Source organism: Cervus canadensis, chromosome 11 (genome assembly GCF_019320065.1).
Source record: "Cervus canadensis isolate Bull #8, Minnesota chromosome 11, ASM1932006v1, whole genome shotgun sequence".
In the NCBI taxonomy this organism is placed as follows: domain Eukaryota; kingdom Metazoa; phylum Chordata; class Mammalia; order Artiodactyla; family Cervidae; genus Cervus; species Cervus canadensis.
The window spans coordinates 76821122-76841124 of record NC_057396.1 but is presented as its reverse complement, the minus strand read 5'-3'; the positions used below and the strand labels follow the sequence as shown (position 1 = coordinate 76841124).

The following is a 20003-nucleotide window of genomic DNA, read 5'->3' as shown; positions in this document are numbered from 1 at the left end:
CTACGAATACCTTTTTAGCTAAATATTAACCGATCATAAACATTTGCAAAAAATTGCTGTGTGTTGCAATTTCCTCAGCTTCCTTATTCTATTGGCCTATTGTTTTTAAATTGGAGTTTAGTGTTAGTTTTTGCTATAAAGCAAAGTGAATCAGCCGCATGTATATATATATGTCTCCTTTTGTTACCATATTGAGTAGAGTTCCTTGTGCTCTACAGTGGGTTCTCGTTAGTTAGCTTCTCATTAGTTATCTATTTTGTACATAGTAGATATGGCAGTCCCAATCTCAGTTCATCCCACCTCCCCTTCCCCCTTGGTGTCCATAGTTTGTGGGTACAAGTGAACTTATTGGTCTATTTTTGAATGACTATTGGAGGCAGAGGGGTGGAATTTGATGTGAGCATAGAGACAGAAAGGAGATTTATTGTCTCCTTATATATCTACTTTCTTGGAATCCTATTCTTGGGAGAGAGGTTGTTTATAACACAGACCCAGTGGCTGTTCTTAAATGGCTCTGCATGCAATATGTTATTATTTTTTTTTCCTTTCCTGGTACACAAAATGGGTCTTGAGTGAGTCAAAAGTTACTTCTTAGGTAATTTTTTTTTGTACCACACAGATTTGTTCTAAATTGTCTGTGCATACGTAGATGAAAACTATAGCTTTGCTCCAGCTCTGAAAGCTCTGGAGATGAAATGGAAAGTAGGGATGGAAGAAAGCAGGAAGTTCAGGTTAACATAAAATAAATGTGCATTTTGTGCAGATATATCCCCAAACTATACAAGTATTTTTGAGATTAATTTCAGTGTAAAGAAAGTAGAATGAACCAGAGGACGGGAAATATTTGGTCTACTTCTAGATTTGTTCATGCATACATCTGACTCAAAATGTATTTCTTCTCTTTTCACTAACTGGTGAAATATATTGAAGATTCTCTACTCACAATATTAAATCAAAAAGCGATTATTTTAATAATCACTGGAAATAGCAGTCGTTAGAGAGAAAATATATGAAATAAATGCATCCGCATTCTATGTGTTTGCTCAGTTGCTTCAGTCATGTCTGACTCTTTGCGACCCTATGTACCATAGGCTGCCAGGGTCCTCTGTCCATGGGATTCTCCAGGCAAGAATGCTGGAGTGGATTTCCATGCCCCCCTCCAAGGGATCTTCCTGACCCAGAGATTGAACCCTCCTCTCTTTATGTCTCCTGCATTGGCAGGTGGGTTCTTTACCACTAGTGACACCTGGGAAGCCCCCCATTCCATCATATATATATGTGTATATATATATATATATATATACACATACATATTTGGAGACATAAGAGACACAGGTTCAACCCCTGGGTCAGGAATATCCCCCTAGGGGAGGACACGGCAACTCACTTCAGTATTCTTGCGTGGAGAAACCCACAGACAGAGGAGCCTGGCAGCCTACGGTCCACAGGGTCACAAAGAGTCAGACATGACTGACGCGACTTAGCATGCATGCACACAGGTGTATTTAGGAATAGAGATGTAGATCAAGGGGAACATCATAGGGAACATAGATTGTATGCCCGATTAATGCCAGGAGTGGTGTGGGCCTTTACAACCATAGTCCTCTCAGCATTGATCACGTTTCATCCTCACAACAACCTTGTAAGTAGACAGTGTCATTTCCATATCACAAATGGTAAAAGTGAGGAAAGATAGCACTTAGGTTATTGATTTCAACTTTATACCTCATACTTCTCCCCAGTCCCCACTCCAAGAGCTGATGTTCAATATCATCTCTCCCTTTTGTTCTTAGAGTCTCTCTAATAGAGATTCTCTAATAGAGCTTAGTGGATGTGGGGATATACAGAAATGACTGTGGACAAAGAGATAGCTGTCTGATTCTTAGGCTAATAGTTTGAGAAAACCTCAAACTAGGCTCAAATTAGATTTCCAGCCTCAATCTGATGGCTCATCCTAGTTTATTGCTCTCAAAAGGCCCAAGCCTCCTCTGCAGTCTCTTCATGGCTGCCTTCATCTCCTGGTTTCTCAGGGTGTAGATCAGGGGGTTCAGCATGGGGGTGATGACCGTGTTATTGATGGACACAGCTGTGTCCATGGGCAGCGTGGTAAAGGGCCGGCAGTAGACGTAAACACAGGGCACAAAGTGAAGAGTCACCACCAGGACGTGGGAGGTGCAGGTGGAGAGAGCTCTGCTCCGGCCCTCCCTGGCGTGAGATCTCAGCATCACCAGGGTGACAGTGTAGGACCCCAGGAGCAGGAGGAACCACAGCAGGGTCACCAGCCCGTTGTTAGAGATCAGGAGGAGCTCCAGAGCAAAGGTGTCGGTGCAAGCCAGTCTCACCACCTGGGGCACGTCGCAGTAGAAGGCATCCAGGGTGCTGGGGCCACAGAAAGGGAGCGGAAGCATCAGAATAATCTGGACAGTGGAGTGCAAAGCGCCACCCACCCAGGAAGCCACCACCAATCCCACCCACACCTCTTTCCTCATGATGGTCACGTAATGCAGGGGTTTGGAGATTGCGAGATATCTGTCCCAGGCCATCACAGAGAGGAAAAAAATATCTGCCCCTCCAGCAAAGTGGAAGAAAAAGATCTGTGCCATGCAGCCATTGTAGGAGATGGCTTTCCTCTCTGCTAAGAGGTCCACCAGCAACTTGGGAACGGTGACGGATGAAAAGACGATGTCCAGGATTGATTTGTTCCGCAGGAGAAAGTACATGGGGGTGTGGAGGTGGGACTCCCAGGTGATGGTCACCACGATGAGGGCATTGCCCAGCACGGTTGTGATGTACACAGCTAGGAAGATGACAAACAGGAAAAGCTCCAGTTCCCGGAAGTGAGTGAGTTCCAGGAAGACAAATTCCCTCACGGTGGTGTGGTTGCTCTGGCCCATGATGGAGAGCACGTTCTTCCAGATCTCCCTTTGGAAAAGATACATCAAGGTGAGCAGCATGGTGCCCTAAGGCAGCAACATCATCGATCACATATTGGGTTTTTTTTGTTGTTGTTGCTTTGTCTTGTTTTAAACTTTTTATTTTGTAGTGGAGTGTAGCCAATTAACGGTGTTGTGATGGCTTTAGGTGAACAGCAGAGGAACTCAGCCATGTATACACATGGATTCATTCTCCCCTCCCGTCCAGGCTGCACCCAACACTGAGCAGAGTTCCATGCGCTCTACAGTTGTGGCCTAGTCACTATGTCATGTCTGATTCTTTTGTGACCCCGGGGACTGTAGCCAGACTCCTCCGTCATGGAATTTTCCAGGCAAGAATACTGGAGAAGGTTGCTGTTCCTTCTCCAGGAGATCTTCCTGATCCAGGGGTCAAACCCACGTCTCCTGTGTCTCTTGCATTGCAGGCGGATTCTTTACCATGCACCACCTGGGAAGCCCTTAGTTGGTTTGGTTGGGCCCCAATTATTATTTTCAAATAATGCTGCTCTCAACATTTTGTAAATCCATTTTTGTGTGCCTATGAAAAGCTAGACATAAACATACTGGGTCAAATGATATGCTATTCTAATTTTAAATGATAACTAAGATATTGTAAAGAAACAGCCTAGGGGCCCGAGGGGCAGCTGCCTACGCTGAAGGACACAGGTTCCCGAGTTTGTGCCTTCTGGAAGCTTGAAACTGTGGCAGTCCAGAAACAGATACCCAATCCATTTCACTGGTATGAAAACCTATTTCATCCCTTACACTCTCACAGGGACAATGAATTGTGTACTGGCCAAGTACAGAATGAGGCTTCCCTGACGACTGAAGTGATGGAGAATCTGCCTACAATGCAGGAGACATGGATTCAATCCCCTGGAGGAGGAAATAGCAACTCACTCCAGTATTCGTTCCTGGGAAATCCCACGGACAGAGGAACCTGGCTGAGCACGCATGTGCATGCACGCACTCATATGCACACACACATATGGAGGTACTGTTTTGATAGCCTTATACTTCAAGCTTTGATAGTCTTATACTTCAGGTTAATATCTAAAATGAAAACTCCAGCAGTGAAAACAAGACAATCAGACTCCGAATTGTACCTCATCTGTTAAGTTCTGATGCCTGAAGAAGCTAATGTCAACTCATTATGTGATACTCAATTTGTACAATAAATTATGAACCTGGGGGGGAAAAAAAAAACAAGCAGCCTAACTCTATTGTAATTGTGTTTGAATACTTGATTTCTTTTTATAAGTAGATACTGTGAGCTGAAGTAAATGATAATACTTTTTAACTGCTTAGGGAGATGGAATACTGAAGATTTTGTCATCTTAAGAACATAAACATCAAAAAATAAGCTAAGATATTAGGATAAAGTCGAAGTAATTTTTGTTTTATTTTGGGGGAGAGAAGAGCTTTGTGAGCATTACAAAGAAGATGATTAGTTTGGCTAGCTGAGATATGAGGACGAGTCGAGAGAGTGGTATTGACATATGTGCGCTGCCATGTGTGAAACAGACAGCGAGCGGGAAGACGCTGTGTGAAGCAGGGGGCTCAGCACCCTGCTCTGTGGTGACCTAGGGGAGGGGTGGGGGCTGGGAGGGAGGCTCAGGCAGGAGCGGGCATACGTACACAGATAACCGACTCACACAAACAGCAGAGACTAACACAACAAAGCAAAAAATCAGACTCCAGTAAAAAATAAGAAACTTCCATGTTTTGGAAAATAAATAAAAAACTTGAGAAAACATATGTAAAAAATATATAAAATAGGCTTAATATTTTAGGTATATAGAGCTCTAACCATTTAGTAAGAAGTAGATACTTTAAAACAACGAGTTACGATTCAGAGGGAAATAGAGTTGGTCATACCATTCATCAAATAAGCACAAATTAAAAGTGTAATGAGATACCACTTCTCATCCAGAAGATTGGCCTATGATGACGCAATCCATTGTCGGCATTGATATGGAGAAAGAGACACCTCCATCTATGGTTACTAGGAGTGTATACAGGGACACACTTTCTGAGGTCATTCTGGAAGCATGTGTCAAGACTGAAAATCTGCAAATCTTTTGAGTCAAAAATTCTACTGCAAGAATTAATGCTAAAAAGTGAATAAACAAAATACTTAATGTCATGAGTACAAAGAAAGGGCATCACAGTGCAGTTTAGAAGAGACTAGAATTTAAATTACTGTCTGATTTATGAAATTGGTTCAATAAGTTATGGCACAATAGAGTAATTCAATATTTGCAGCCATTCATGTTTATAATGTAGAACTTTATTCTTAGACATGGTAAGATTCTTTTTTAACAAAAGGTTGAAGCACTGACTATATCACATAATGTTATTTTTTGGAAAAAAAACTACATGCCTAGAAGAAATTTGGAAAGATGTATACCATTATCTGTGGGTAATTGGATTTTGGTAGTTTTACTTTAAAAAGACATTCTATTGTTCCCTATTTTAAGAAATGACTGTAGGCTCTCTCTTGCCTTCAAGATGCCCCATACTCTGCTTATGGAGTGTTTCTAAATATATCCACTTCTTACCTGTCAAAAAATAAAAAGACTGTAAATGGCTTCTAATCTCAAAAATCAGGAAAAAACCCCTCATTCACATACTTACAACTTGAAGTAAAAAATTTTCCCCATTAATTTGAGCTCTGATGTTATGCTTCTTGTATTTTTCTTTTCCTTCTCTGTAAAATTGTCCTAAGAAAGATATCTTATTAAGGAAAGAGGGATGGGGGGGTGACAGTTCTAATTACTCTTTGGTGTGTTCTGGCTCCACGAGGCATTGGCTGGAGGCATCCAGGAATCTAGGACCACCAAATCAGATCTCTGGAAAATGAGATCAAAGATACTTACTGCTGGCTTCTCTTTTGGATTAAAATGATTCCCCTTGTTCCTCTTAAATGGTTTTGAATGGACAATCAGGCCCAAGATCAAGTTAACATTGAACGGTGGCCTTTCTGTCTTGTTACCTCACAGTTGCCTTGTAGAACTCAGATATTCAACAGTTCTTTTTGAATAGATGATTGAATGAAAAGATGGCCAGTGCCTGATACGAAGTAGTCACCCAACAAGAAATTGTTCTTTAGTCATCTCCAGTCTCATCTAAACTTCCCTCTATCACCCCTTATTCACTTTTGCTTCTGTGCAAATCAATTAAATGCCAACTCACAAGACAGTACATTGTAAACTTCAAAGCATTATATAATATCATCATAATGCTAATGTCGTGATATCATTGTGTTTCTCTCTCTGCTCCCAGCTAACTTTTAATCACTATTTTTTTTTTTTTTAAAGAAAGACACTGTGCTGGTTACTTTCCTACACTTTGTAGATACTCAGTAAGTGTTTTTAGAATTTTTTAAAAAAGAATTTTACACTAGTATTTCTTTAAAAAAAAAATTATTTGAAGAATAATTGCTTTACACTGTTGTGTTGGCTTCTGCCATACAACAGTGTGAATCAGCCCTGAGTATCCGTCTCCTCCCTCGTGAGCCTCCCCCCACCCCCTTCCCCATCCCACCCCCCAGGTCATCACGGAGCAGCAGGCTGAGCCCCTGTGCGGTACAGCAAATCTGCCTTACACATGGTCGGGTGTGTATTTCAACACCACTCTCCCAATCGGCCCCATCGTCTCCTTCCCCCGCTGTGTCCACAAGTCCTCCCCCTCCATCCATCTTTCTATTCATGCCCTGCAAGTAGGTTCTACAGAATGTTTTAATACAAAAAATAATCCAATTAGAATGTGTCTTGAGAAGTCTAATATTTTACCTGAGAAACAACAGATTTTAATCAACCTGAGGCTTTTAGTTCTAAATGACACACCTGCTTCACGAGTTTCACATGCAATATGTGCGGCTGAGTGCCTTCAGTGCTCACCTGGAACTATCATAACATAACTGTGTTAACTGGTTAGACCACAATACGAAATAGAAAGTTTAAAAAAAAGAAATGCGCATGGATATTCTACTTTTCAGGGACGGGACATGGAACACTATGGAAATCATAAAATTATACATGTGCCAAGCTGAAGCTGCCTGCCGTGGTGTCTTCAGGACACGCTCACCCACCTTTGCTTTAGAAAGCTGAGCCGGCCAGGTTCCCCATCTTCACCCAAACACGTGCATCATCTACACTGCTCCCTGAGACGTGGGACTGGAAGTCTAATGATGTAACAGTCGGCAGGGGGAATAGCATCAGATATTTGTAGGAAAAGTACTTTTCACTGGAGAAGCTGGCAGCTGCAGACGCAATGGGAGTTATTAAAGCGTTACTAAGCAACATGTATCTCTATTGGAATTTTCCGAGCTAGCTTTCTGTTATTGTTTCTTTGTAGTTAAACTCCACTTAGAGCATACTTTGTATGATTTATGAAGAGAATAAAATGTTTTATAGTCCAGAATGTGATCTGTCCTGGTAAATGTTCCATGTGAGCTTAAGAAGAATGTGTGTTATGCTATTGTTGGGTGAAATATTTTATAAATATTAATTAGCTCCCATTGATTAATGGTACTGTTCAGTTCAACTATATCTTTACTGATTTTCTGCCTATTGGATCCATCAATTGCTGATAGAAGGATATTGATATTTCCAGCTATACAGTGGATTTGTCTATTTTCCCCTGTATTTCTATCAGTTTTGCCTCTTATATTTTGACATTCTGTTGCTAAGTATATACACATTAAGTATTGTTGTGAATTCTTTGAGAGTTGACCCCTTTATCATTACCATTATGAAGACTCTTTCTTTATCTCTGATAATTTTCCTTGTTGTGAAGTCTGTTTTATCTCAAATTATTATACCTATTCCAGCCTTCTTTTGGTATATCTTTCTCCTTTGCATTACTTTTAATCTATCTCTGTCTTTGAACTTAAAGCTGATTTCTCATAGAAAACATATAGTTGGTTCCTTTAAAAAAATCCCCTCTATTCTCTTTTATGTATTTGTTTTTATTTTGGATATTACATTATTTTATGGATATATAATTGACATCAGTTCAGTTCAGTCACTCAGTTGTGTCCGACTCTTTGTGACCCCATGGACCACAGCATGCCAGGCCTCCCTGTCCATCACCAATTCTCAGAGCTTACGCAAACTCATGTCCACTGAGTCAACATTCTATTAATTTCAGGTACACAAAATAATGATCTGATATTCATAAATATTGTGAAATGATGACCACAAAGAAATGGAATTTAACACAAATTGCATATATGTATAGAATTTAATTCCCACATCTTTTTTTTTGTAAAGTAGATGTGATAATTAAATAGTAATCAACTTCATATGAGAGGTGGTATCAACTTGGCAGAGTTAGAGAATGAAGATGTGAGAGCAGAAGTGACGTCCACGAATTGTCAGAGTTGGCGACCATTGAAATTCGAACTTTGGTCATCGAGAACTGTTCACCTTGCTGATTATATCAAAGAGCAACTGTGAAGTGTCTGGCCCAATGCTCCGTGAATAGCAGACAGTCAGGAAACATTAATCCTTTTATGTACATCATGGGGAGTGGTGGAAAGCATCTTGGGGACTGATCCTTCTTCAGTTAGATAGACATACCTAAACCAATAAAACAGATTTTTATTGGTGTGCAAGACCCAGAATGTTTTGCATGTATTACCTCATGTAATCAGCTCTTGCCAGTTTTCAATGTCTTAAAATTTGTGGCTAAGTTTGAGCTTGACCATTTGGGTTGCCAGTTTGGGTTTGACTGGATTTGGCTGTGAGAATGACACGGCATAAATTGATACCCGTGCCTTTTAACCCGAGCTGAGTCAGACAGTGAGTCCGGACGGTCGCCCATGAGCGTGCCCTCTCCGGGTCTGGACCTCGTCCTCTTCCGGTGCAGCGTCTCCCTTTATCTTAGGTGCTTACAGATCTGCTTAGCTTCCCTTTTCAGATCCTTCCTGTAGAAATGACCATGAAACTTAAAGAATACCCTTTTTTAAAAAAGGAAACGTTGGCACTTTAAAAGAGGACCAGCCTTAAACGAACAGATGAATTTCAGAATTCCAGGCAGTAAGGTGCAAACAACGTGGATATTAGGGATCTCCCTAGTACTGAGAATATATTCATATGAGCTCAGTCACTCAGTCACGTCAGACTCTTTGCAAACCCATGAACTGTAGCCCACCAGGCTCCTCTGTCCATGGAACTTTCCAGGCAAGAACGTTGGAGGGGGTTGCCATTTCCCCCAACTCAGAGATCAAAACTGTCTCCTGCATTGGCGAATTCTTTACCACTGAGTCACTGCTTACTAATTCTTTGGGGAGGGGTCTAAAGCAAGCAACCTCCTCAGAAATGTTTTCTTTTAAAGTCTTTTTCCCCCTAGGAGCTAAGTTTCAAATATGGTTCAGGAGACTCATCAGAGGATGTCATTACAGGAACAGAAGAGGAAAGGGGAAAATTTGGGTTGAGTTTATAGGAAGGCAGGAAAAACTAGAGTCGTGCCTGGAAAAGAAATGTTAAAGAAGTCCCTGCATCTGGCTGAGACTCAGAGATCCAGGAGGTCATAGACGAGCCTGGGTGGTGCATCGTTACACAGAGCAAATACCCGCTGACGGTGGGCAGCCACCCCCAGCTGGTCTGTCTCATCAGGCACATGCAGCTCCTCCCGGGGCCCAAGCTGCTAATAAGACAGAACACTTGAAGCTCATTTATCCTTCCTCCTGATGCTGGGAGTGTGTGTTTGTGGGCAGATACTTGAAGTGAGGGGGCTTCCCGAGAGGTGTTAGTGGTAAAGGACCGCCTGCCAATGCAGGAGGTGCAAGTGATGTAGGTTCGATCCCTGGGTCGAGAGGATCCCCTGGAGGAGGGCACAGCACCCCGCTCCAGTATTCTTACCTGGAGAATCCCACGGACAGAGGAGCCTGGCGGGCTACAGTCCACAGGGTCGCAAAGAGTTGGACACAACTGAAGCAACTTAGCATTCATTCACTTGAAGTGAGAAGACAAAAAGAGATTGGAGAGGACTGTAACCTCTAAGAATTTCTCTTCTAGAAATATTATCGTGTTAATATCCACAGCTCTAGACAGTAGGGGAAGGAGCTTCAAAGTCTATGGTTAGAAGTGCATTTAGGCAGCTGGTTCTCTACATCCTTGCACATGATTAGCTACATTTACCCTGTGAGTATTTCTACAAAGGAAGGATTTGCAAAAAATCCACAGCTTCACAAATTAATCACTCTCTGAGGTGTCACGGACACATTCTCATTTACATTTTCTAAAAGCAGAGATAATTAATTTCTTCCCAATCATCAGACCCTGAGATTCACTGTTAGCCACATGATAAGGAAATAATATAAACACCATACTCTGCAAAAGCCAACATTACTAGGACAGTGAATAATTCATTTATCAAACAAATATTTAGTATGTCCCTACTATTTGCCAGACACTGTGGTAGGTTCTGAAAGAACAATAGTGAACAAGAGTCACTTACTGTCCTTAAGGAAATTGTAGACTAGTGTAAGGGCTTCTCAGGTGGCTCAGTCATGAAGAATCTGCCTGCCAATGCAGGAGACGCAAGAGATGAGGTTCGATCCCTGGGTCGGGAAGATCCCCTGGAGCAGGAAATGGCCACCCACTCCAGTATTCTTGCCTGGGAAATCCCATGGACACAGGAGCCTGGAGGGCTACAGTCCGTGGTGTTGCAAAGAGTTGGGCATGACTGAGCATGCACACAGTCTAGTGTAAGGTTACAAGCTGCAGAAAGAGAGATTCCCAACAGTACTGTTAGTGCATCGACTGGGTGAACCATGATGTTCTGGGCTGGGGAAGAGGTGGACAGATCTTTATGGAGGAAGTGATGTCTGAGCAGAGACCTGAAGGATGAGAAGCCATCTGGATGGAGGGAAGAGGAAATGCCTTGTGTATGGAGCTTGAGGGAAAAACAACCTGGGACATCATGCTGCCCAGATGCCACGGTGCTGGGGGATGGAGTGAGGAGTGAAGAGCTGGAGAGGGGCAGCAAAAAGCAGAAGGGACTTTGCAGTGCTGGTTAAGGACTTCCACGTGGAGGCAGTGGGGAGCTCGGGAATATTCTTGAGAGCTAGCCTCATAAACTCAAATCAATAAAATGACAAGTGTTAAGAGGGCTAGGGACTTCCCTGGTCATCCAGTGGTTGGGAATCCATCTACCAATTCGAGGAACATGGGTTCGATCCCTGGTCGGGGAGGGTCCCACATGCTGTAGAGCGATTAAGCCTGTGTGCCTCAATTTCTGAGCCCACATGTGGCAACTGGAGCCCAGGGAACAAGAAAAAGCCATGGCAATGGGAAGACCCTGCAATTCAAGTAGAGAGTAGCGTCTGCTCACCACAACCAGAGAAAGCCCATGTGCAGCAATGAAGACCCAGGGTAGCCAGAAATAAATGAATAAATAGGAACAAAACTCCTAACAACAGAGAGCAATGTAGGCAGAATAATGCCCCTTCCCCCAAATACCCAGGTCTTAATTTCAGGAACCTGCTAATAGATTGTTGTTGTGTGATCGCTTAGTCGTGTCTGACTCTTGGCAACCCCACAGACTGCAGCATGCCAGGTCTCCCTGCCCATCACCAACTCCTGGAGTTTACTCAAACTCATGTCCATCGGGTTGGTGATGCCATCCAACCATCTCATCCTCTGTCATACCCTTCTCCTCCTGCCTTCAATCTTTCCCAGCATCCGGGTCTTTTCCAGTGAGTCAGGTCTTCACATCAGGTGGCCAAATGATTGGAGCTTCAGCTTCAGCAACATCCTTCCAATGACCTGTTAGGCAAAAGGAACTGTTCAGATGTGATTGAGTTATCCGTGTTTTTTAAAATAATATTTAAATTTTATTGTAGTATAGTTGATTTACAAGAGTTATTAGTGTTGAAACGAGGGGATTATCCTGGACTATATGGATGGGCCCAGTCTAGTCAAAACAGTTTTTAAGAACAGAGAATGTTCCAGGTGAGAGCAGATGTGACATCGCCGGCTTTGAAGATGGGGAGGGGCCCACAAGCCAAGGAATGTGGGTGGTCTCTAGAAGCTGGAAAAGGCAAGGAAATGGATTCTACCTCAGAGTCTCTGGAAAAGAAGGTGGCCCTGCTGATACCTTGATTTCAAGCCGGTGAGACCCCTTGCCTACACACACTTCCTTGGTGGTCCAATGGTTAAAAATCTGCTTTCCAATGCAGCGGATGTGGATTCCATCACTGGTCGGGGAACTAAGATTCCACGTGACTCAGCTAAGACTTCCCTGGTGGCTCAGATGGTAAAAGCATCTGCCTACAATGCGGGAGACCTGGGTTCAATCCCTGGGTTGGGAAGATCCCCTGGAAAAGGAAATGGCAACCCACTCCAGGATTCTTGCCTGGAAAATCCCATGGACGGAGAAGCCTGGTGGGCTGCAGTCCATGGGATCACAAAAAGTAGGATACGACTTCACTTCATTTCACTTCTTCAGCTAAGAAAGTCCGCACGTCTGTGCCACAACAAAGACCCCATGGAGCTGAACACCACCCCCTGCCCAACCCCGCTCCCCTGCGGTCCCCAACCAAAAGACTTCTTACCTGCAGACCTATGAGATAATAAATTTGTATTGTTTTAAGCCACTAGGTTTGTGGTGATTAGTTACAGCTGTGATAGTAGACTCATACATGCAGATTCTTCAGATAAAACGATGTAGAGGCTACATTTTATTCTGCTTCTATGTAGGACTCTCTCATGAGATCAAATGGAGGGTCTAGAGTCTATGAACTGAAAAAGTGAAAGTGTGAGTCGCTGAGTTGTGTCCGACTCTTTGCAACCCCGTGGACTGCAGCCCACCAGGCCCCTCTGTCTGTGGGATTCTCCAGGCAAGAATCCTGGAGTGGGTTGCCATGCCCTCGTCCAGGGGATCTTCCCCACCCTGGGATTGATGCCAGGCCTCCAGCATTGCAGGCAGATTCTTTACCATCTGAGCCACCAGGTGCCCCATAAAAGGTGGTGGTTGTGATACCAATTGTGAGAATAGGCTATTCTGGGGAATTTCTTTCTGTTTTTCTGAAGTAATCTCTTTCTCTTTTTTAAAAATTAACTTTTATTGGAGTTACTTTACAATGTTGTTAGTTTCTTCTGTACAGCGAAGGGAAGCAGTTGTACGTTTATGTGTGTGCTAAGTCTCTTCATTCCTGTCCAACTCTGCGATCCCAGGGACTGTAGCCCACCAGACTCTTTCATCCATGGGATTCTCCAGGCAAGAATATGTGAGTGGGTTGCCATGCCCTCCTCTAGGAGGGGTCTTCCCGACTCAGAGATCAAACCCACGTCTCTTACATCTCTCACATTGGCAGGCAGGTTTTTTAAATCAACCAGCACCATCTGGGAATCCCCATATGTTTACACATATCCCCTATTTTTTGGATTTCCTTCCCATTTAGGTCACCACAGAACACTGGGTAGAGTTCCCTGCGCTACACCGTAGGTTCTCCTTTTGACGATCCCCAGTGGGGTCAGTAGACAGATGACCAACTGGAATGGCGAGAAAATACGGAAGGAGGTGCTTCCATTTTCAAGATGCACACAAACATGTCACTTACCTAAAGCCAGAGGTAGAGGCTATCATGAACCATTTAGGTCTCTGGCAGCTTGGAGACATATGTCTTCAGTCATGACCTAGGAAAACACTTTCTTCTTCCCCAGCATCTTCCACAGGGCATCTTTGATCTCTTTGTTCCTCAGACTGTAAATGAGCGGGTTCAGCATGGGGATCACCAGTGAATAGAACACAGATACCACCTTGTCTCTGCCAAACGAGTAGTTGGAGCTGGGCCGCAGGTACATGAAAAGGGCCGTCCCAAACAACAGAGTCACCACCATCAGATGCGAGGCGCACGTGTGGAGGGCCTTCCTGCGACCTTGCACCGAGCGGATCTTCAGGACAGTAGCCACTATGTGACCGTAGGAGCCAAGAAGGATGAGGAACGATGTGCCCCCAACGACGGCCACCACGAGGAAATTCACCACTTGACTGGAGAAGGTGTCGGAGCAAGAAAGTGCCAGGACCGGTGGGAGGTCACAGAAGAAATGGTCGATGAGGTTGGGTCCGCAGAAGCGGAGCCGAAATATGGAACTGGACTGGACCAGGGAGGTCAGGAAGCCGCTGACGTAGGCTCCAACCACCATGCGGGTACAGAGGCCCCGGGACATGATGGCGGAGTAGAGCAGCGGGCGGGAGATGGCAGCGTAGCGATCGTACGCCATCGCCGTCAGCAGGAAGCACTCCGTTAGACCGGCGCCCACGAAGAAGAAGAACTGAACGGCGCAGCCCAGGAAGGAAATGCTCTTCCGTTCCCGGAAGAAGTCGGAGAGCATCTTGGGAGCCACTGCGGAAGAGTAGCAGATGTCCACGAAGGACAGGTTGCTGAGGAAAAAGTACATTGGCGTGTGTAGACGGCTGTCACCTCTGATCAGAAAGATGAGGGCCAGGTTCCAGGTCAGGGTCACCAGGTAGATGCCCAGGAAGGTCACAAAGAGGAGGGCCTGCAGTTGTGGATGGTCGGCAAACCCCAGGAGGATGAACATGGTCACTGATGAGCCGTTCCAGGCTTTAGTTGTGGACGTGTTTCCCATGGAGGAGGACAAGATGCAGACCTGGGATCATGATAATAACCCACAAGACAAATGATGTCAGCAAATAATTATTAAATGCATAAGAGGAAGGCAGATTATTACAGACAGTTACATGCGTGAGTGCTAAATCACTTCACTTGTGTCTGACTCTTTGTGACCCTTTGAACTGTAGCCTGCCAGGCTCCTCCATCTGTGGGATTTTCCAGGCAAGAATACTGGAGTGGGTTGCCATTTCCTCCTCCGGGGGATCGTCCTGACCCAGGGATTACACCTGCGTCTCCTGTGTCTCCTGCATTCCAGGCAGATTCTTTACTGGCTGAGCCATCAGGGAAACCCACAAAGAATTACAACAGAGAATTACCACAGATAATTACAACACAGAGAATGCAACGATTCTCTCTCTCTCTCTTTCCCTTAGAAGTCAAATGTCTTAAATTTTAATATAATACAGAGTGGTTTATATGAGCTTATGCTTTGGATGCAGACTCCCTGAGTTTAACTCCTACCTCTACCATTTGGTAGCTGTGTCACTTAGGGTGAGATGGCTAACATCTATAGACTTCAATATCCTTTTAAAATCTGTGGGACTTCCTGTGGTCCAGTGGCTAAGACTCCACACTCCTGGGTTCAAACCCTGGTCAGGGAGCTAGATCTCCTATCTCATAGCTTAAGAGCCTGCAGGTTGCAGCTAAGACCCTGGGGAGCCAAATAAATAAGTAAATAAAAATAAATATTAAAAAGGGTGTTTGTTTTAAGAATAAAATAAGTCAACATATATAAAGTGACTGGCATCTAGTAAGTCCATAAAGAAAGTTATTATTAGGACAGTTTTCTGTGTCCCAGGTGACTTATATCATGCCCTGACATAACTGTTTACTTAACATTATTCCAGTTTCAGTATTGGAATGGAGAAGCCAACATAGGGACAGGGCTCAGCTATTTAGTTGGGAAACAATCTGTAAGGCATTTTGAATGTTTTTAATCCAAAGGATTAGGCCAGACATGCATAGAAATGCTCCTAATTGTCAAATATTAGGTCTGAATATATTAATGTGGTGTCAGTCTCAAAGTTGTCTTCAGTGTTACCTCTCTAAGCTGTTTGTTAAGAATGTGGGCCCTGGATTTGGACTACCTGGATTCAATTCCCAGCTTTACCACTTAATAGATGTGTGATCTTGGGCATGTCACTTGAATTCTCTATGACACCCTGTATAATTAGAGATAATAATAGCTCTATCTATCTATCTATCTATCTATCTATCTATCAGAGATTCCCAGTGGTATTAGTGGTAAAGAACCTGCCTGCCAATGCAGGAGACATAAGAGATGAGGGTTCGATTTCTGGGTGGAGAAAATCCCCTGGAGGAGGGCATGACAACCCACTCCAGTATTCTTGCCTGGAGAATCTCATGGACAGAGAAGTCTGGTGGCTACAGTCCATAGAGTCACAAAGAATCGGACATGACTGAAGAGACTTAGCATGCACTCGTATCTATCAACTTTCTCTCTTTTTTTAATTGGCTGCTCTGGGTCTTTGCGCATGCAGACTTTCTCCAGGTGTAGCGTGCTGGGGCTGCTCTCTGGCTGTGGTGCCCGGGTTTCTCCTCATGGTGGTGTCTCCCGTTGCAGAGCACGAGCTCTAGGTGCATGGGCCTCAGTCGTTGCAGGATGCAGACTCAGTAGTTGTGCTGAATGGGCTCAGTTGCCCCACAGCAGGTGGAATCTTCCTGGACCAGCGATTGAACCTGTGTCCTTTGCGATGGCAGGAGGATTCTTAACCACTGGACAACCAGGGAGTCCCTCTATCTATCTATTTATTTATCATCTTTCTAATCTGCTTTAGGATATTCCTGGCTCATAGTAAGCATTCTGCAAGTGTTTGTTGTTGCTATTGTTTAAAGCCTCAATTATAAACCATCTTCAATTATATTCTTAGAATTTCCAGTGTATGAAGCATCTTTCAAGATTAGGGACTTCCATTTAACCCCACTTTGTAAGAATTCTCATCAGTATCTCACACATCCACATGCAATCTCAGTCTTTCCATGTCAATCAGAGGAGAACTTCTGCCATCCGTCTCTAAGCTGAGGTCCTGTCCCTACAGGAGGCACCAGGAAAAGTGTGGTCAGAGTGTGAATGAGCCTTAAATGTTTGGAATACATCTTAATGCTTCTTCATGTTTTATCCCAAACAATTTAGAAGTCAACCAAATTACCTTCACTATCTTTTAAGTCATATTTTCAGCCTATTCTACCTCTTAAAATATAGAAAATCCAATAAATTTCATTTATTTTTGAAAAGGAAAATATTTTATGAATCTTAAAGCAATATATGATAACTGCAAAATAATTTGCTCAGCAAACAACTGTGAAATACTCACCCTAAAAACCATGTGCTGTTCCTGATTGGTGCAAAAAAACCTTGAAACTGGAAAGTGTGACATTCTATCTCCTGAAATAACAGTACTTACATTTTGGTATATTCTTTTCGAGTGAAAGTAGATGCATATATGTGAGCATGTTAGTATCTTGCAACACAGACTCTGTAACTTACAGTTATTAGAGAAATTATTCCAGGACAGTGGCTTCACTCTTTGGGAAATAACACTTTCTCCATTTGCTCTGAATTTTTCTTGCACAGTTTAGGAGAGCTACTTCATTTTAATATCCCCAGTCTTTCATAAATCAATCCATTATCTATCCATTGCTTGTCAAGGTCTCAAAGACCTTCTTCATTTTCTTCTTGGAGCTTACACAGAGAGATGCTCTTAGAATTGGGGTCCACCCTCCTCCCACTCAGTAGCTCCTGCTGCAGATTTTTCAGGACCAAAGTCCTCAAATTTGAGTAGTGAGACCATGTGAACTTCATCTTAGCCATCACCATGCCATCATTTGTACAGTTTAGGAGATCTCTTGCAATCCCAATCTTACCAATGTGTTTTTTTCCCCAAAGCCTTTAATTGATTAATTATCTAAATTATTGGAGTGCAATTGCTTTAAGTGTTGCGTTAGTTTCTGCTGTAAAGCAAAGTGAATCAGCCGCATGTGTACATACATTGCCTTCCTCTTGAGCCTCCCTCCCACACTCATCCGCCAGATAAAGATGTCGTACGTATATACATGGAGTGTGACTCAGCTGTAAAAAGAACAAAACTGGGTCATTTTTAGTGATGTGGATGGATGTAGAGACTGCCATACAGAGTGAAGTAGGTCAGAAACAGAAAACCAAATATCGTATATTGACCAATGTGGTTTTCAGCTTTATCTTATGTTCAGAGGTTATGCATCCATTTGTGACAGGTATGTAGAGTTCTGACAATCAGGAGAGGATTTTTCCCTCTTGTCAAAAAGAAAGGGACCCACAAGAAAGCTTAGAATAATCTGCGGCAGGTATGGAGCCACATGGAGAAATTTGGAGGCAAACAGACACGGCTCTGCTGGAGCTCTCCCTGTTCTAAGTAGGGACCCGAGCTTGTGATGTGCTTCAGGCTGTCTGGGGGTCCCCATTCAGGTTAGAAGGAAGGGGAGTGGGATACAGTAGTGGTTATGACACCGGTGAGGGACAAGTTTAAGGGTTCTAATCCTGACTCAGCCACTTGCCAGTGGTGGGGGACTGAGCAGTTCTGGTAGCCATCCCGAGGGTCAGTTTCTTCATTTGCAAAACAGGGGTAACAGTGACACGTAACAGAGTTGTGTAACTATTGCCTAAGACAACGCGGGGAAGGTCCACGGGCCCTGAGAGTGGATGCTTGCTGAATAACCTGGCACTGTCATCGTTACCATGAGTGAGTACTCCCGCCTCACATGATAGGTTAAAGTGTGCTCTCTTGCAGAAATAAGGAATTCACTGATGGCCCATCTAGGTATATAAGAAGTGTCTGGGGTGAGATTGAAGAATTGAATAATCTGAGGGTTGATACGTCAACTCAAAGTCTGTTTTGAATGTTGCCATTAGGAGGGATGGTTGGATGGCATCACCAACTTGATGGACATGGGTTTGAGTAAACTCCAGGAGTTGGTGATGGACAGGGAGGCTTGGTGTGCTGAGGTTCATGGGGTCACAGAGTTGGACATGACTGAACGACTGAACTGAACTGATTGGGAGGGAAGGTTTTCATATTTAGGAATGAAATTCCCCATCTCCCTAATCAGAAAGTGAAGCCGGACAAATTGAAACAAGAGGTAAACTTCATCCAAGGGTTTGTTCCAACATATGGATGCCTTGAATGCTATTCTGGAACATTAAATAGAAGGTATCTTAAGGGCTGCATGAATCACTTTACATCACTGAACTCTGTTCACGAAGAGTGACTTCCTCCCGTGGGAGAGGAAGAAAATCTCTTTCATTTTGGTAAGAAACCCTGGGAGGTTCAGTTTGCTCTGAATCTCCTCCTGCTCATGAACCTGTGGTGTAGGTATAATCAGCGCCAGGCCTGTTTCTCAGAGTTTGAGGGGCCCAGTGACTTCGTTGGATTTATAAATGCTGGAGCTGCATTTCTGTGGATACCATGAGCCTTCAAGGCCACGGTGAAGATACAATAATGCCATAAAATGAAGAACCTAGCACATGACATTCTGCTGTATCTGAAATGGATAAACACCAAGGACCTACGGTGTGGCATGGGGAGCTCTGCGCAGTGTTATGTGGCAGCCTGGATGGGAGGGGAGTTCGGGGGACAATGGATCCATGCACGTGTGTATGTATATGTGTGTATGTGTATATGTATATGTATATGTATGTATATGTATATGTATGTATATTTATGGGTGAGTTCCTTTGCTGTCCACCTGAAACTATCACAACATTGTAAATCGGCTAAACTCCAATACAAAAGAAAAAGTTAAAAACAAAAAATAAATATATTAAAAAAAAAAAAAAACAACCTAGCACCTGGAAGACACTCAGGAATTGATGGGATCTGGTTGAACTGATTTGTGACTCAACTCATCTCTTATGAAACATCTTCAAGAAAGTGTTAAATTTTGTAACCAAATAAGCCTAATCTGTGTTTAACAGGGGCTTCCCTTCTGTCTCAGCTGATAAAGAATCCTGCAATGTGTGAGACCTGGGTTCGATTCCTGGGTTGGGAAGATCTCCTGGAGAAGGGAAAGGGTACACACTCCAGTATTCTGGCCTGCAGAATTCCATGGACTGTACAGTCCATGGGGTCACAAAGAGTCAGTTGGGAATGCAAGAAAAACAAGGCAACAATGTCAAGGGGAACCTCAGCCAAACTAGTTTTCTGTGATCTTCCCATCATCCTTCTTGTCACTGGGCAAGAACCCAGTGCCCTTAAGGTCTTTCTTTTCTAGGTCTGTCTATCATCTGAAGGTACCAATGATTGGTGGAGGGGAACGAGTCCCTCTTGATGTAAGTTGAGAATTCAAAAAGCACCCAGACTTTCACCCAAGAATTAGGACTTAGATGGCAAAATTCAAGCCTTCAGTCAAAAAAGAGAAGGAGA

At 43.5% G+C, this 20003-nt stretch overlaps 2 protein-coding genes across 2 annotated transcripts; both read right to left on the bottom strand.

The window, feature by feature from the left end:
* Nucleotides 1–1949: 1949 nt before the first annotated feature.
* Nucleotides 1950–2894, bottom strand: LOC122450061 (olfactory receptor 4D6). Its single transcript, XM_043482200.1, has one exon. The coding sequence runs from the start codon at nucleotides 2892–2894 to the stop codon at nucleotides 1950–1952; it is 945 nt and encodes a 314-aa protein (XP_043338135.1).
* A 10688-nt stretch (nucleotides 2895–13582) lies between these two features.
* Nucleotides 13583–14539, bottom strand: LOC122450627 (olfactory receptor 5A1). The gene has a single exon (XM_043483002.1). It carries the CDS (start codon nucleotides 14537–14539, stop codon nucleotides 13583–13585), a length of 957 nt encoding a protein of 318 aa, XP_043338937.1.
* Nucleotides 14540–20003: the final 5464 nt, after the last annotated feature.